Source organism: Myotis myotis, unplaced genomic scaffold, assembly GCF_014108235.1.
Source record: "Myotis myotis isolate mMyoMyo1 unplaced genomic scaffold, mMyoMyo1.p scaffold_m19_p_13, whole genome shotgun sequence".
Classification (NCBI taxonomy): Eukaryota; Metazoa; Chordata; class Mammalia; order Chiroptera; family Vespertilionidae; genus Myotis; species Myotis myotis.
This window is the reverse complement of record NW_023416317.1, coordinates 35,383,401-35,397,906: the sequence shown is the minus strand read 5'-3', so window position 1 is coordinate 35,397,906 and position 14,506 is coordinate 35,383,401. Positions and strand designations below refer to the sequence as shown.

Genomic DNA, 14,506 nt, shown 5'->3' with positions numbered 1-14,506 from the left:
TAAGAAACCCTTGGGAATTCTGATTTAATTAGCCTGGAGTGGATGTGCACATTAGCAAGTTTTCGAATCCAGGCAATTCCAGTGTGTCCTGAAATGCCCCATTTGAAGACTTGCAGTTTTCCCCACAAGGTGAGTGCTGAGTAGGGCTAAAAGCGCTATACTGACCCCCTGGGATCTGAGGTAGACTGCTAGCAATCAAATAACTCTTGCTTTTGTCTACAGACCTGGATAACTGGTTTCTGTTTTTAACTGCTTTTGAGACCAAAAAGCACTATCTAGAAAGCTGTCATGCAGAGAACAGGTGCTCCACAACTGAGTGTTCTCAAAGTTTTGTATGAGCAGCACACTTTTTAATATTAAACCCTTCGAGAGCACCTGCAAGGATTAAATCTCTCAAAAATTACACCAAAACAAATCATAAAAACTCCCAGCAGAATCACAACAGTGTGAGATGACTTCAATGACCAAGACATCCTTCATCACTGTGTCCACTTCCCACCTAGGTCTAGCTCCTATGTGTTTTCAATGTGGTCCAGGAAAAACACTGTCCATGCTACTCCAGCCAGCAGCGCCTCTCTCCACCCACTCCATCACTCGGCTCAGGACTCAGCCAGGTCTCACCACGGCACAGGTGCTCCAATGCAGCAAAAAGGTGTTTCACGTGTTTGTCAAAGTTTCATTAGTTGGCCTGTTTTTGAACTTCATGTAAATCATACAATATGAGAGACCATAAAAGAATTGCTGATAATTAGACTTCACTAAAATTAAGAATTTTTGGTTATTAAAAGATGTCATTTAACATACCAGAAAATTTAAATAAGTCCTACAAATCAATTTAAAATAAATAAAAACCCAACTATTTAAAATGGGCAAAAGAGCCCGGCCAGTTTGGCTCAGTGGTTGAGCGTTGACCTATAAACCAGGAGGTTACGGTTCGATTCCTGGTCAGGGCACATGCCTGGGTTGCCGGATTGATCTGTAGCGGGGGCCATGCAAGAGGCGGCCAATCAATGATTCTCTCTTATCACTGATGTTTCTAGCTCTCTCTCCCTTTCCCTCCTCTCTGAAATCAATAAAAATATATATATTTTAATAATGTGCAAAAGACTTGAACAGGCATTTTACAAAGAATATCCAAGTGATCAAGAAAACATATGAAAAGTGCTCAATATCATTAATCTTCAGAGCAATGCAACCTAAAAGCCACATAACCATCACAAATGGTTACAATTAAAAACAACACGAAGTATTAGTAAGCATTAGAGCAACTAGAACTCATATAACCAGGTGGCTGTGTAAACTGTTTTAACCAGTTAGAAAAATCACATGATAATACTTACTAAAGCTCAATATACACAAATTCTATGACAGGGCAATTCTAATATTATTTTTTACATATAGAAAAACATCTCTGGGAATATACATAAACCAGAGATAGCTTTGTAGTAGCATACAGATCTCTTTCAACAAATCATCAAAAGTTCCAAAAATAAACACATCCTTAAAACTGGTATTAGATCAAGAATTCTATTAATTCTAATATGAAAACACCTGAAAAATTCTACTAGTATCTAATATTATCTATTAGCAAGGATTAATAGAAAGAAACCCAAGCTATTTGCTGTATTTCCTTCAAGAATAAACATTAAGTCATATTAACTATCTGAAAAATTGCATCTACTATGTCCACAGGACATCAGAGCTTAGAAGGAAGATGGAAAATAAAAGGTATCAGGAAACCATACGGAGAGAATCATACAGCTGTGATTCTAATGGTAGCTGCAAACGAGGTCACTTATCCCTCTGTGGCCACACTAATTGGTTGAGAGCAACAGAGGCTTCATCAGCAATGCTCATAAAAAGCAGCCTAGCCCTTCCTGGGCATTTTCAATTTAGAGAGGAGACACCTGCTACCCATCAGTCTTACGAGACAGGACCCGTGTCAACCTTCCACTACATTATTTGATTTGGTTTTAATCTTTACTATTTATAAACAGAGTCTTCAGAGTATATGAATGCACAAGTATAGCACATGTACACATACAGCTATCTATAGCAAAAAACAAGATCTCAAATATAGCTGTTTAGAAGACCACATCTTATTCTATTAATACTCATATACTGCAGTATTACATAACTATTTTTTTCAATTCTGTTACGCTAATATGCAAATAAATGAACTCAACCATAGCTAGGAGCTAAATGTACTAATCAGTATGGCCTTGTGTATATCTAATTACAAAAGAATTTTACATGATCCCTTTCATTTCTAAAAATCCCAGAATTTACATTATTAATCACTGTTAAATCCAGCTGCTTAGTTTCTGGGGTGTTGTTAATATCTGCTATTTCCAAATCAGTTTCTTACTATAATCCAAGAAGATACTTGAATACAAATTTCATAATAATCTGTTGTAAGTATTAACATATTTTATAATGTTACTAAAGGCCCGGTGCACAAAATTTGTGCATTCAGGGGGGTCCCTCAGCTCGGCCTCGGGGGATATCTGACTGACGGCTTAGCGCTGCTGCGCAGGCAGGAGAGGCTGCAGAGGCAGGAGAGGCTCCCGCCACCCCCGCTGTGCTTGCCAGCCGTGAGCCTGGCTTCTGGCTGAGCAGTGCTCCCCCTGTGGGAGCACACTGACTACCAAGGGGCAGCTCCTGCATCATAGCGACCGGTCATTCGGCCGTTTGGTCAATTTGCATATTAGCCTTTTATTATATAGGATTATTATATAGGATAATTACTTTATAATTCCAAAACAATAATGATGGATGTTACACGTAAAAGCTCACCTAAAAACAAATAGTTACTATTATCTGTTTTAGCTTCTAGGAACCTAAAATGTATATAACTGTAAATCAAGTTTTTGCTAAAAAAGAAACAAAAACAGAAAATGACCCTGCCCCTCCTAAAAAGTTTTCAAATCAATCAAATAAGAGTGGAGAGGTAAAGGACAAAATGGATTTTTGCTGATTAGGAACATGTTGGCTTCATCCCAAGATTCAGCCGCAAAAGGCTAACTTTTCCTAATTAAAATTCAGTCATCTATTTTAGGACTGGTAGAAACTGCTAAGATCAAGGAACCAGAATGGCTTGGGCAAGTAGGAGAAAAAGGAAAAAGTCAGAGATACATTTCACAAGATGAAGTAGAAAGGGGTAATGGAGCAGTTCAAAGTGTGGGCTTTCAAGTTAAATGTGGTCTGAATGCTGGCTCTGCCTCCTACAAGCTCTGTGACCTTGCTTGGAAATACCCAAACCTTGAAAAGTGGGTTTCCTCGTCTGTAAAAAGGGAATGATGATGGCTCCTGCAAGACTGTGGTGAGACTTGCATGAGATGATGCAAACAAAGCATTTCTTAGTAACTCTTCCACACCCAATCCTTAAATTGTAATAAGAGGTAGAATTCCTACCATTACATTGCAAAATGTGTTTAGGGATTAAAGATCCTACTTCTGCAACTTCACCTATACTCCTTATTTATTTTCTTTTTTATTATTAACTAGAGGCCCGATGCACAAAAATTCGTGCAAGAGTAGGCCTTTCTTCCCCCAGCTGCCGGCACCGGCTTCCCTCCAGCACTCGGGGCCCGGACTAGCTTTCCTCCAGCCCTGGTTTCATCAGGAAGGACGTCCGGAAGATGTCCAGTCTAATTAGCATATTACCCTTTAATTATTATAGACAAGATTCTAAAGCACTCCCAATGAATATCTTTTGACAATCCAATATTAATGACAATGAAAGTTTAAGTAATTCAGTTCCTTAAAAAGAAAACAAAAAAAAAAGCAAAAACTACAATCACTTAACCGAATGAATACTAGAAAATAGATTAAATGCTTTAACACATTGCGTACCACATAGAAATCTCTAAGACATACGCCAGGGACCGCACGTTTTTGGGCAAACTGCACGTTATTTAAATCATCATAATGCACTTTAGGTGTTGTTTTTCAATAATTATAACATTTTTATTTACAAAAACAATTAAACAATTAAAGTTCCTAGTACTTTTTTAACGTATGGTACTGCGTAAAACATTTTCCTCTATGAAGAGGGACCAAACAAAATTTACATAAGTATCTAGATTCGCTCCTTTTTCCATGGGCGTGAAAAACGAGAACACTCGTGAGCGGTCCTAACAGACGGCGCGCGAAACACGAGAAAACTCCTGAGCGGTACGAAATGTGTTAACAAACAGTAAAGGTCTCTTGCCATGCTTTTTAAACTTTGATAGAACATAAATCAAAAGAAATTTTCAAAGGTCTACTCTTATTTCAGGGGCACCAAAGGGAACAGATCATTTATATTAACATCTTGCAAAACAATTCTGGAACCAACCAAATTCCTGGATCCAACTTTAAATGAAGGTATTTCCTTCCCTTTGATTGTTTCCAAAATTATGTACATGAAATAAATTTCTTCTTTGAAGTTCACAGCCCATTGAGTTTTAAATTCCAATCAAAACCAGGGCGAGTTAAGTCTAAATAACACCATCGAACTCCTAAAATAAATTGTATCATTCATGCCCTCTTATGCATCCATTGCACATTTATTCAACAAGTACCTACTTACATACATGCTTTCTGCAAGACATTAAACTGGGTGTTTCCATAAACTGAAGGTGAATAAGGATCAGATAAGTCACCTATGTGGCAGAAGGAAATGGGGCTGTACAGAGACACAAGCATAGTGTGGTGGCCGGAAGGCAGAGGAAGAAACAATTCCTCCTGAGAGGTGGTTAACTGAGGAAGACCCTGAAGGTGACTGAGAGAGGAGGAAAGCACTGGAAGCTGAGAAAAGGAAGAAACAAAGGCTAAGTTTAGGCATAGACAGCAGTCTCCTGGAGTTCCCACACCGGCTGTGACAGAGTTTGTAAAAAGCAGATAAGTAGGGTGGCCATATAATTTATCATCCAAACCAGGATGCCTTTGAGAGTGAAAGAAGGCGCTATTAATAATCTTGTCAGGAGGAAAGGTATAAATCTGGATTGCCTGGGCAAATCAAGACACATGAGCACTTGCTGGGCTTAACGAGACTGACGGTCAACAGCCTTTGACCATTTCGCTGAGGCTATTTAGATATGTGTACGGTGGTTGGAGGCTTCAGATTTAGAAAGACACCGAAACAAATAATTCTTGAAAGCATCTTTAGAATATGTCTGGGAAATTTCTCTGGGTACCTTCTGCATATTTCAAAAGACAAAGCTTCCAAAGCGGGCATGGCAATGTTCATGATCTCCAACTCGAACGGAGCTAAGTGAGTTTGCTCATCTCAGGTAAACTCTAAATAAGAGAAACTGAAGCAAAAATACAAAACGCAATAGGTACTGCTTATTGAGTTTATCATGGGCCATACACTGCTCTGAATATCTCACTCGTATCATCTCATTTCATCCTCACAAAATGCGCTGAGGCAGGATTTTACTCTCTGTTTCAGAGATGGGGCACAGACTTAAATATCTTGCCCAAGGCCACGCAGAAAGGAAGAGGGAGCCAGACTCTGATCCAAGCTCCTAACTCCACATCCTCTATTTTTCCCCACCAGTCTTCTGCCTCCTGACGAATGCAGACAGGTAACATGTGGGCTGAGTGCGGCTAAGATCCCAGAGTACAGCCCAGCTGAGTTTATTAGTTAGGATACATTTTGCCTAATTATTCCTGCCATGTGACCAAGCACTGATGGCCAGCAGGGCACCTAGCCACCTGCCCTCCTCTGCCACTTGGAATAGGCGGGTGCCAAGTGTCTAGCCTGTGAGCTGGACCATTCGCACAATTGTCACTGGTGTTCAGTTTCATCAGTTATATACTTTGCGCACCCTGAAGCTATAGAATTATTCTGACACAAGGAAAACAGGTACTGCTGAGACTTCCCTGGGGGCTCTGACTTGAATTTGAGTCACTACTAATACTCTTATGCCAAGCACAACCCTCTCAATTCATCATTATTATCAGTAGGAAGACAGTTTCAGATCCTGTGGCCCACGGGTAAAAATAATTGAATATCCCCTGAACTACAGAACCCTAATAATATAAAATAAAAAGGTAGCTAAATTAATCCAGAGGTCTGGTACATGAGTAAGTAATGACAACCAAAACTTAATAAGGAACAGAGTATCTGTTCTTGGACATACATGAATAAAACAAAGTCTGAAGAGAAAATATGAACGTTCACACTTCAGTTACATCTGCATTTAGGTTGTAAATTACATTGCCCTACTTTGTTCAATACTGATGCATGGTTAACTTAAGCATTAAAACAAGAAAGGAAAAGAATAAAAGAACAGTCTAGTTTAGACCCCTTGCAGAGCGCACAGAACTATAAAAGGAACCAAACAGATCCTGGGAGAGAGCACTCTAAGAAAATAGCTGAGTGGCCCAGGTCAGCAATAAAAAATAATAATAATTTCCTGTTGGTTGTCTATTTGGATTTGATGAAAAACAACACAAGTCAAATGTCACTGTTTAGAGGAAAGGCTGGGAGACTAGAAAGGGAAAAAGCAAAAGGGAACAAGTATTTTTTCGGGTATGAACATTCATATCCTCCGAGTACTTTTGAAAACTGAACTCTGAATTGTGACCGAAGCTCTCTGTGTGGCTGAGAGATGCAACCAGACCCTGGCCTTTCAACAGTTATCCTGTGTGTCCCCAAGTGCATTAGTACAAAGTGAAGTTGAGAGCTGCTGATTGGTCATTAGAATTTTCTGACCTCGACAATCCAGGCTCCTATCAATCCAGACAAATTCACTTTGTGGTCCTGTTACTATTTTTTTAATATTTATGATAGGCCCACAAGTTTTCTGGGCATGCAGTTGTCGTTTCCCAATTATTAAAAAAAAATTTCTGAAGTCAAATGCAGATAGTATATTTGAGATCCAATTAAAAGTATAGCCGAAACCGGTTTGGCTCAGTGGATAGAGCGTCAGCCTGTGGACTGAAAGGTCCCGGGTTCGATTCCGGTCAGGGGCATGTGCCTGGGTTGCGGGCACATCCCCAGTGGGAGATGTGCAGGAGGCGGCTGATCGATGTTTCTCTCTCATCGATGTTTCTAACTCTCTGTCTCTCTCCCTTCTTCTCCGTAAAAAATCAATAAAATATATATAAAAAAATAAATAAAAAATAAAAGTATAGTTACTGAGTGCTTGTTATCTGTGCAGAACTGATAAATACAGCCCAGCTTTTGCCTGCAAGGAGTCTAGTTTATTTAAACCATGGGCCAATATAATATCCATACGCGCATTTTTCTTATTTTGTATAAATATGTATAATAAATTCAAAAAGCTCACTTACTGCCCACCTTGGGTGCTCAGCATCAAGAAAGAGGGATATATGTTGGCATAAAGGTAATGAAGGTGTTTCTCCTACATAGCATGATACTATGATAATGACCATAATGATATTAAGAAAGATAAGAGCTGCCACCTTGGGCAAGGTCAAACCACTGGTCCCAGTGAATCTGATGAGTCTGGTCAAGCAGCGACAACAGGTGATTAAACAGCTGCCTGGTTATACTATCTGTCAACCTCTTCTGCCAGCAGAAATAGAGAGTCCTTTTCCCCCTCCAATGTCCCCTACATTTAAAGAGGAAAATCAAATCCAGTGTTCCAAATTACCAAGGCTACCTTAATTATATAGAAAATTTAAAACAGCCAGTGTAAATTGGGGGAGCAGCAGAGTACAGCTGTACCCAATTGGGGTATATCAACCAGCTCAAACACCTTGGCCAAGTGTTTAACCTCTCTGACCTCTGTTTTTCTTCAGCCTACGTGACTGCTACGGGGCCAAGTCAGAAAATTACATTAAGTACTTTTCATGTGTTTTGCATGTAGTAAGTGTGTAATAAGTGGCAGCGGCTGTTTTTACTTTTAAATACCAAAATAGTGCAATAGCTATATTTCCTATCTATTAAAAAAAATACCTAAGATCAAAGGTTGCCATGGTCAGGGGGAGGGGGAGAAGACTACAAAGGGACTGGGGGAATTTTTTCAGGCGATGGACTGTTCTATATCTTGATTGTGGTGGCAATTACATGACTGTGTGTTTGTCAAATCTCAAAGAACTGAACACCAACAGAGGTGAATTTTTACTTTATGCAAATCATACCACACTTTTAAAAGTACCAACTAAGATATTCAACTAGTTTTGATTAAAATAAACAATTCAAGTATATAAACACTTTAACTTCATTTATTTGGAAAATTAAAAAGAAATCTGAGGCCTAAAATGCTACTTCATATTTTTAGAACAAGCTCCCAACTTAACGGATTCAGCTATTTGTAAAAAAATGGATGTTATCTGAACAATTAACCAAATTAACTGTTTCAAAATAAAGTGTGCATTGTATTGAGTGGTGTGATGAGATGAAATATTGAAAGAGAAAATGAAAGTGATGTTTTCATTCACTAAGATTACTTAAGATGACAAACATAATAATGGCTCCTTCCCTAAAAATCTAGTCATGGGCCTTTGCAAATAATTTAAAAGGTGTAACACTATTTTCAATAAGCTAAGGAAAAGTAGAAAAGTACAGTGACAAGTTCCATGATTTATTGATCTTCTCACGGTTCTGTAAAAGGTTCTACACGGCTGCTTACTCTGAATTTTCATCAACACTGTTACCAAAAACAAGGAGCTCTTTTTGGGTAAGATCTGTGCATCTACTTTGGCAGAAATGTAGTTTGACAACAATTTCTTACTCAACACCACATTCACAAACCAGATGGAGTTCAAAAGAATTGGTTTTAAACGAAGATTACAGTTCTGGTCAGCCCACAGTGTATTTCTGCGAATGTCCTGCACCTCAACAATAGACCCCTTGCCCACTGCATATCACATTTAGGCTGAGTTCTCCCTTTGATTTGAGGATCTCCACCTGAGAGGGCTGTCAAGGGTGTAATGAAGATGGACGCTAAGAAACACGCATAGCTCACAAGCTGGACGTTTCAGCTAATGCAACCCCGTAAATTCTGGTCTCTGTTCCTTAGCTCGCATTTACTCCTGCCATCTTCTCACGCCTCCCAATTATCATCTTACTTACTAATCTACTTCCGCCTCTACTATTCTATCACCTGACTGCATGCATCCCTTATATTCAAAAGCAACATAAGAAAACCCAGGAAGGATGTCACTATTTCCTTTTTACATGGACGTTCACTAAGCTTTTTATTATTTTTTAACAAAAGTGAAATATGTCTGCCATTCATATGACAAAAATGTGTGTGCATTAGTCATTGCTTTTTATAAAAGTTGATGTTAAAGTAAAAGATCTCTTTATTTCTGTTAGTATGTTGTCTTGATGCTATTATGTTTTTTAGAAAATACCACACTAAAAATCTTGATTCTTCAAGATACCAATTCAAGGGGAAACATACCAACTAGTTACCTACTTAATTACAGCATAATTCTTTCCTAAATCCAGGCTTGATCAACTTCAAACACCACATCCACAGTTGTAAGGGGTGTTTAAGAAAAATGCAAGGTGAAAATAGATGCAAGAAAAAGGAGTCAAGCGAGTCATCATAGGAGGTGCAAGTCAATGAATATTATATGAGACGAGTAAATCCAAAATAACCCACTTTAGAAAGTAAGAGACCTTAAAGAGAAAACTTGTGCTTCCTTATCATTCCTCTGTTTACTCAGGAAGCAATCTAGTGAGGCCTTACTATATTCCTGTCAATGTGTATCTAGGAATACAATTGTGAACAAGAAGCCAAACTGCCTTCATTAGCAAGAAGAAAAATGACAAAGAAATCTTTGAAAGTTTAACATTTCAAAACCCAGTGATTTCTGAATAATTAATCATTTTCCCACATTCTTCTAAGACTCTCCAATGAAGAAATGACATCTACTGATGAGTTCTCAATTCCACATATCAGAAATATTTGGCAAACCGCCCTTCCCAATCCCCCGAAAATGTAAAATTAAAACACCTACTATTTTAATTAAGTTACACTACTGTAAACACCAATAAAGTTTGAATTATTTTAAAATATAAAAATATGTCCCTCCAGGAAATTGGGGGTAAGGAGTTAAAATTAAGTAGGCTGGTATCTCTCTGGAATTTCCCCCCCTCAAATTTCATGAATGCCACCGTGCAAAATCACCACGAATCTCTGGTCACCAATAAAAAACAGATCTGACACATAACTCTGTCAATAGGATTGGTTATCATGCACAGTTGAAAGCCACTTACATGGAAACATAAAGTACAGAGTAAAGGGAAATAAGAGTCACTAAAAGCTAGGTATGCACAAAAATATATTTTACTGTCCTTAGTTAAACTCGAAACGCCTGCTGCAGATAGTGAATACACCTGAGCTTTAAGCCCTTCAATTGTGCCCTTGCCCAGACATAAACTGTGCAAACAGATGACAAAGCGAAAAGCAGTTTCACAACTGCCTGTTACACAGAGTAGCAAGGCGGTATATTTCACTAGGTTACTGTATGAGCTGATAACACCATCTTGCATTGTACTCAGAAGACTGCTGTAGGTCCAATTAAATTCCAAATACCACCAGTGCCAACTCTTTCCACTGTGGCCCATTCTGTCCTCCTCCCCACCAGTCATCAGCCATAGGAAGGGTAGGTGCAGCCCTGTCAATGTGCTTTGCGGCTGCTCACTGTCCTGGTAACGCCTTGCTTTTCAGAAAGCAACATTTTCTTATTTACTCCAAACTTGAGCAAAACGAGCTAGTCTTGCCTAAGGCTCTGCTCTTCTTAGCTCATCAACTAATTTTTTTTTCACTTCATGTCACGAGAAATATTTTTACACTGCAGACCAAAATGTAATACAAGAATGAAGCCACCACAAACTCAGAAGTTCCTAATATTACGTCTGGAGCTTAAAATACACAAGACCACCGCTGACTTTTTCTGCTAAATATCACAATGCAAAAGATATCAAAACCAAGCAAACTGCCCAAAAGAACTTGCACAGAACTGAAGGCCAGCCTACTGCAGCAAGAAAAAGACTAAATTGTGCAGAACTATAATCTCTCAGAGCTTCTGAGCCTGAGAAAGCGGAAATCTGCATAGATGTTCAGAACCAATGTCTCCGTGTGACTGAGTGATCAGACACTTTGCAGCCTCCAACTACAACCGTTGGCAAAAGGCCACTATACACAGGTCAGAAGAAACCTATTAAATAATCGGTTCAACCGCCTGGGATTTTTTAAGAAAATGTCTTCACATCATCACTAACTGTCTTGAACATCAATAGAAACCATACAGGGAGTCTGTTACCAGCCAAGGCTATCCCCAGAGGAACACGTCCTGCCCTGCCAGGTACAGGCCATAATCCCAGGCCAACCCTGGGAGAGGTGACAGTCCCAAGTTCAACCGGGAATGTCTGAACACAGCTCCCCCTGCACATTAAGGAACACCTCGCCAGTTTTCCCAAATGCATTTGCATCCAATCCCTGCTCCACCATCCCAAGCACCCGTGCACCAGCCGCTCCCGTTAGCCACGGGCTCCTCCAACAACCCCCTCCTCCCAGCACCACTTCCCTCTTGGAGAAACGGACCCCAAGGACGGCTGCGGTGGGCGCTGAGCGCCCTTCTCCCACCTACCTTGATGATGCTGCTCCGGCGGGGCAGGCCGCCCGGTTTGTTTTCCCGGGGAAGGGGGCAGGCGGCGGGGGTCGGGGCGAGCGCCCCGCCGTGCGGTCCCCTGGCGGGGCTGGCCCGAGCTTCATCCCCGGACACGCCGAGGCTGCAGTCTCCGTTGGAAACCCCGCCGCTGTCACAGCGCGCCAGTCCATGGCCGAGGCGACCTCCCCCGCCGCCGCCTTCCCCGGCTCCGGCTTTCAGGGCGCCCTTGGTGCCGAGGGCCGGACCCGGGGAGGTGGGCAGGGCCCCGCCGGCGGCGCCCCCCCGGCCGCACTCCGCCATGGGCGCCCCGCGACCCGCCAGCACAAAGCCGCGTCCCCGCGTCCCCGCCGCCGCCTCGGGCCGCCGTGCGCGGCCCCTCCTCCTCGCCGCCTCCTCGCCTCCTCCCGCCGCCGCCTCGGCCGCTTCTTCCGCTTTTTTTTTTTTTTTTTTTTTTTTTTTTAATTTAGATGTGATGTTTGTTTGGAGCTCGCCTCGCGCGCGATGGAAGTCGTGGCGGCGGAATGGTCGCCGGATTCCTGCAGGGAGAGAAAAGAGAGACGCGAGTCAGCTCGCGGCGGAGCCGGGCTCCCGGCACCTGGGGAAGAAAAACACGCCCCGGCACACGCGCCGCCGCGGGCGCCAAAAATAACCCGCGCGGGCCGGGCGGCCACCCAGGGCTCCGGGCACCCATCCCAAGGTAACGGGGCGCCCAGCTCTGGGGCTCGGGGCGCCTCCCCCGGGGCTCAGAGCACCCAGCCCGGGGCCGGAGCGCCCACCACGCGGCAGCCAGGCGCCCTGCCCCGGGTCGGAGTGCCCACCTCGGGCTCGATGCCAGGGGAAGCCGCGGGCGACCCGAGGCGCCCTGGCCACGCGGACGCGCCGCCTGAGGTCTCGCCGCCCCGCGCGAGCGAGAGGCGACGCGGGTCTCCCGGATCCCAACTCCCCAACGGCCGTCGCGCGCCGGCCCCGCCACGTCCCCCCGGGTCCCGTGGGGCCTGAAGCGCCGACGGGAAGCGCGCGGCGGGCAGGGCGGGCGGGCAGTGACAGCCGCGGTGTGGCCCGGGTAGCCCAGACCCACCCCTCCTCGTCCGGGGCGCGGCACTGCCCCCTACAGGCCGCGGGGACCCTCCCGGTCGCACGGACCCACCGCGAGCCTCCCCGGGCTCCCGCTGGAGGTCGCCGCCGACGCGGTGGGGCTAGGTCATCGGGCCGCGGGGACCTCGCAGCCCAGAGGTCAGCGACCGACGGGAGGCAGCGACGGGTCCCGGATACCCCCAGCCCCACTAGAGCCGCAGCAACTGCCGATCACCCAGGCGCCCCGAGGGGCAGCGACGCGCAGGCCCGAGGTCAGGAGCTAGGTCTCCGGTCTCCGGGGCCGCTGCGCCCCCCTCCAGACCCCAGCCCCACGCGCTGGACTCGTTCCCCTCCCACCCAGCTGGGGAGAAGCCACCCCGACGTTCCCCGCTGGGCTTCCCCAGTGGGTCAGATCCAAGTCACGTGCAGAAACCAATTCTGTTCCCTTAGGCTCCTGAACTGTAAATTGATTCAGCTGGTTTCAAGGGTGCCAGAGCCGGGAGGGTGGGGGGTGGGGAGGGAAAGATGAGCTTGCTCTGCCCTCTGAGTCGCCCTACATGGATGTATCACCAAAGTCCCTCCCTCCCTCCTAGGGTCCTTCCGGATCCCAATGCCAGAGATGTCAAGCAGTCCAACCTTCTGAGGGCCCCGCCCTAGGTCAGGCTCTTCTTTGGGGGCCAGGATATCACCTTTGGATCACAACAGCCGGTCCCTCCTCCCTCTGGTCCTCCCGGTTACCCCCGGCCCCAATGCTTCAGGTAGAGTAACCTGCCTAAAAATCAACCTTGATCATGTCGCTCCTGGCACAAACACCTCCCTGGGAATCTTCATCCCTCCTGCCAGAGAGGGCCAAGCTCACAGCTTGGTACCTGAGGCCCCACCCAACCTGGCCCCACCCACCTCTTCATCCCAGCCTCCCAGGCTCCAGCCCTCCTTTTAGCATCCCAGCTCTTCTCTAAGGAGTGAGAGTCCTTGTCTAGGAATGCGCTTCCAGCAGGGCTGAAGGAGAAACCGATAGTCCCCTGGGGGCTGAACTTAAAGACCTTGCTTTCATTAGCATGATGTTGTAGCAAGCTGCCAAGCAGCCTCTGAGGAAACGGGCTTTACATACGTGTATACATACCGGGCCCCTACCTCTGCCGCAACTTCAAATACCTTGATGTTATACTTGGGGGCGTTTTAATTCAGATATTCTGGATTCACGTTTTTGTAACCCATCAGACAGGCTTTTATCCATCTCTTGCCAACCAGGGTCTCCATGCTCACAGAAATAATTTTACATCGACGGACAACAATATTAGATTCAGTCCCATCACCGTTCCCTTAGTTTTAGTATTTTAAAAAAAAAAAAAATGTTGTCTTGTGATAGTTTTTGCAGAAAAATATGTTCAAATAATTCAAACCAGATTCTTAATCTACCTATTGAATTTATTGTCATAATATCCTCCGAGTATGCTGTGGGGGAGGAAAGGAAGGATGCTGGGCCTTTATTCCGAAAATTCTTTAACTGTGGTGCTTAGAATCAAGGCCTAGAGGTATCGCTGTCTTTCCTGCATTTGCCAATCACTGGTAAAATGCTGTGAGAGTCCCATATCTTGCAACTTGTGCCATGCGTTTCCCCTGGTGAGCGGGAATAGAGAGAGATGTAAACCTCCAGGATGCTTTTTATAAAACCACCATCTAATTCGCCTAATGTTCCCCCAAAGGAGCACCTATCCATCTCACTCTGGACTCCCAACAGGTCAAACCAGGGAGAGTTCGTTGAAATATACTTGGCATTTAAATTAAAACGTTTCCCAAAGTATCTTGGCAGACCTGTAACCAATGATGCCAGAAGCCCAAGGCC

The 14,506-nt window shown here is 44.1% G+C and overlaps 1 protein-coding gene and 1 long non-coding RNA gene across 10 annotated transcripts in view; both read right to left on the bottom strand.

Moving 5' to 3' along the window:
• PLCL2 (phospholipase C like 2) overlaps nt 1-11,980 on the bottom strand; it is a 173,365-nt gene extending 161,385 nt beyond the window's left edge. For 7 of the 9 annotated variants that reach the window (XR_004971585.1, XR_004971583.1, XM_036332702.1 and 4 more), the window contains exon 1: nt 11,566-11,980. Coding sequence is in view for 6 of the 9 variants with exons in the window: in XM_036332702.1 (XP_036188595.1) it covers nt 11,566-11,886 (321 nt within the window). In the remaining 3 variants the exon portion in view is untranslated. The remainder of the gene's footprint in view (nt 1-11,565) is intronic. The other 2 variants (XR_004971584.1, XM_036332705.1) reach the window with 1 other exon arrangement.
• Nucleotides 11,981-12,017: 37 nt separating this feature from the next.
• On the bottom strand, nt 12,018-12,719 carry LOC118668214. The gene is made up of 2 exons (XR_004971590.1): nt 12,405-12,719; nt 12,018-12,122 (listed from the first exon to the last, which is right to left on the bottom strand). It is a non-coding gene; the product is annotated as an uncharacterized LOC118668214 (long non-coding RNA).
• Between the last annotated feature and the right edge of the window lie 1,787 nt (nt 12,720-14,506).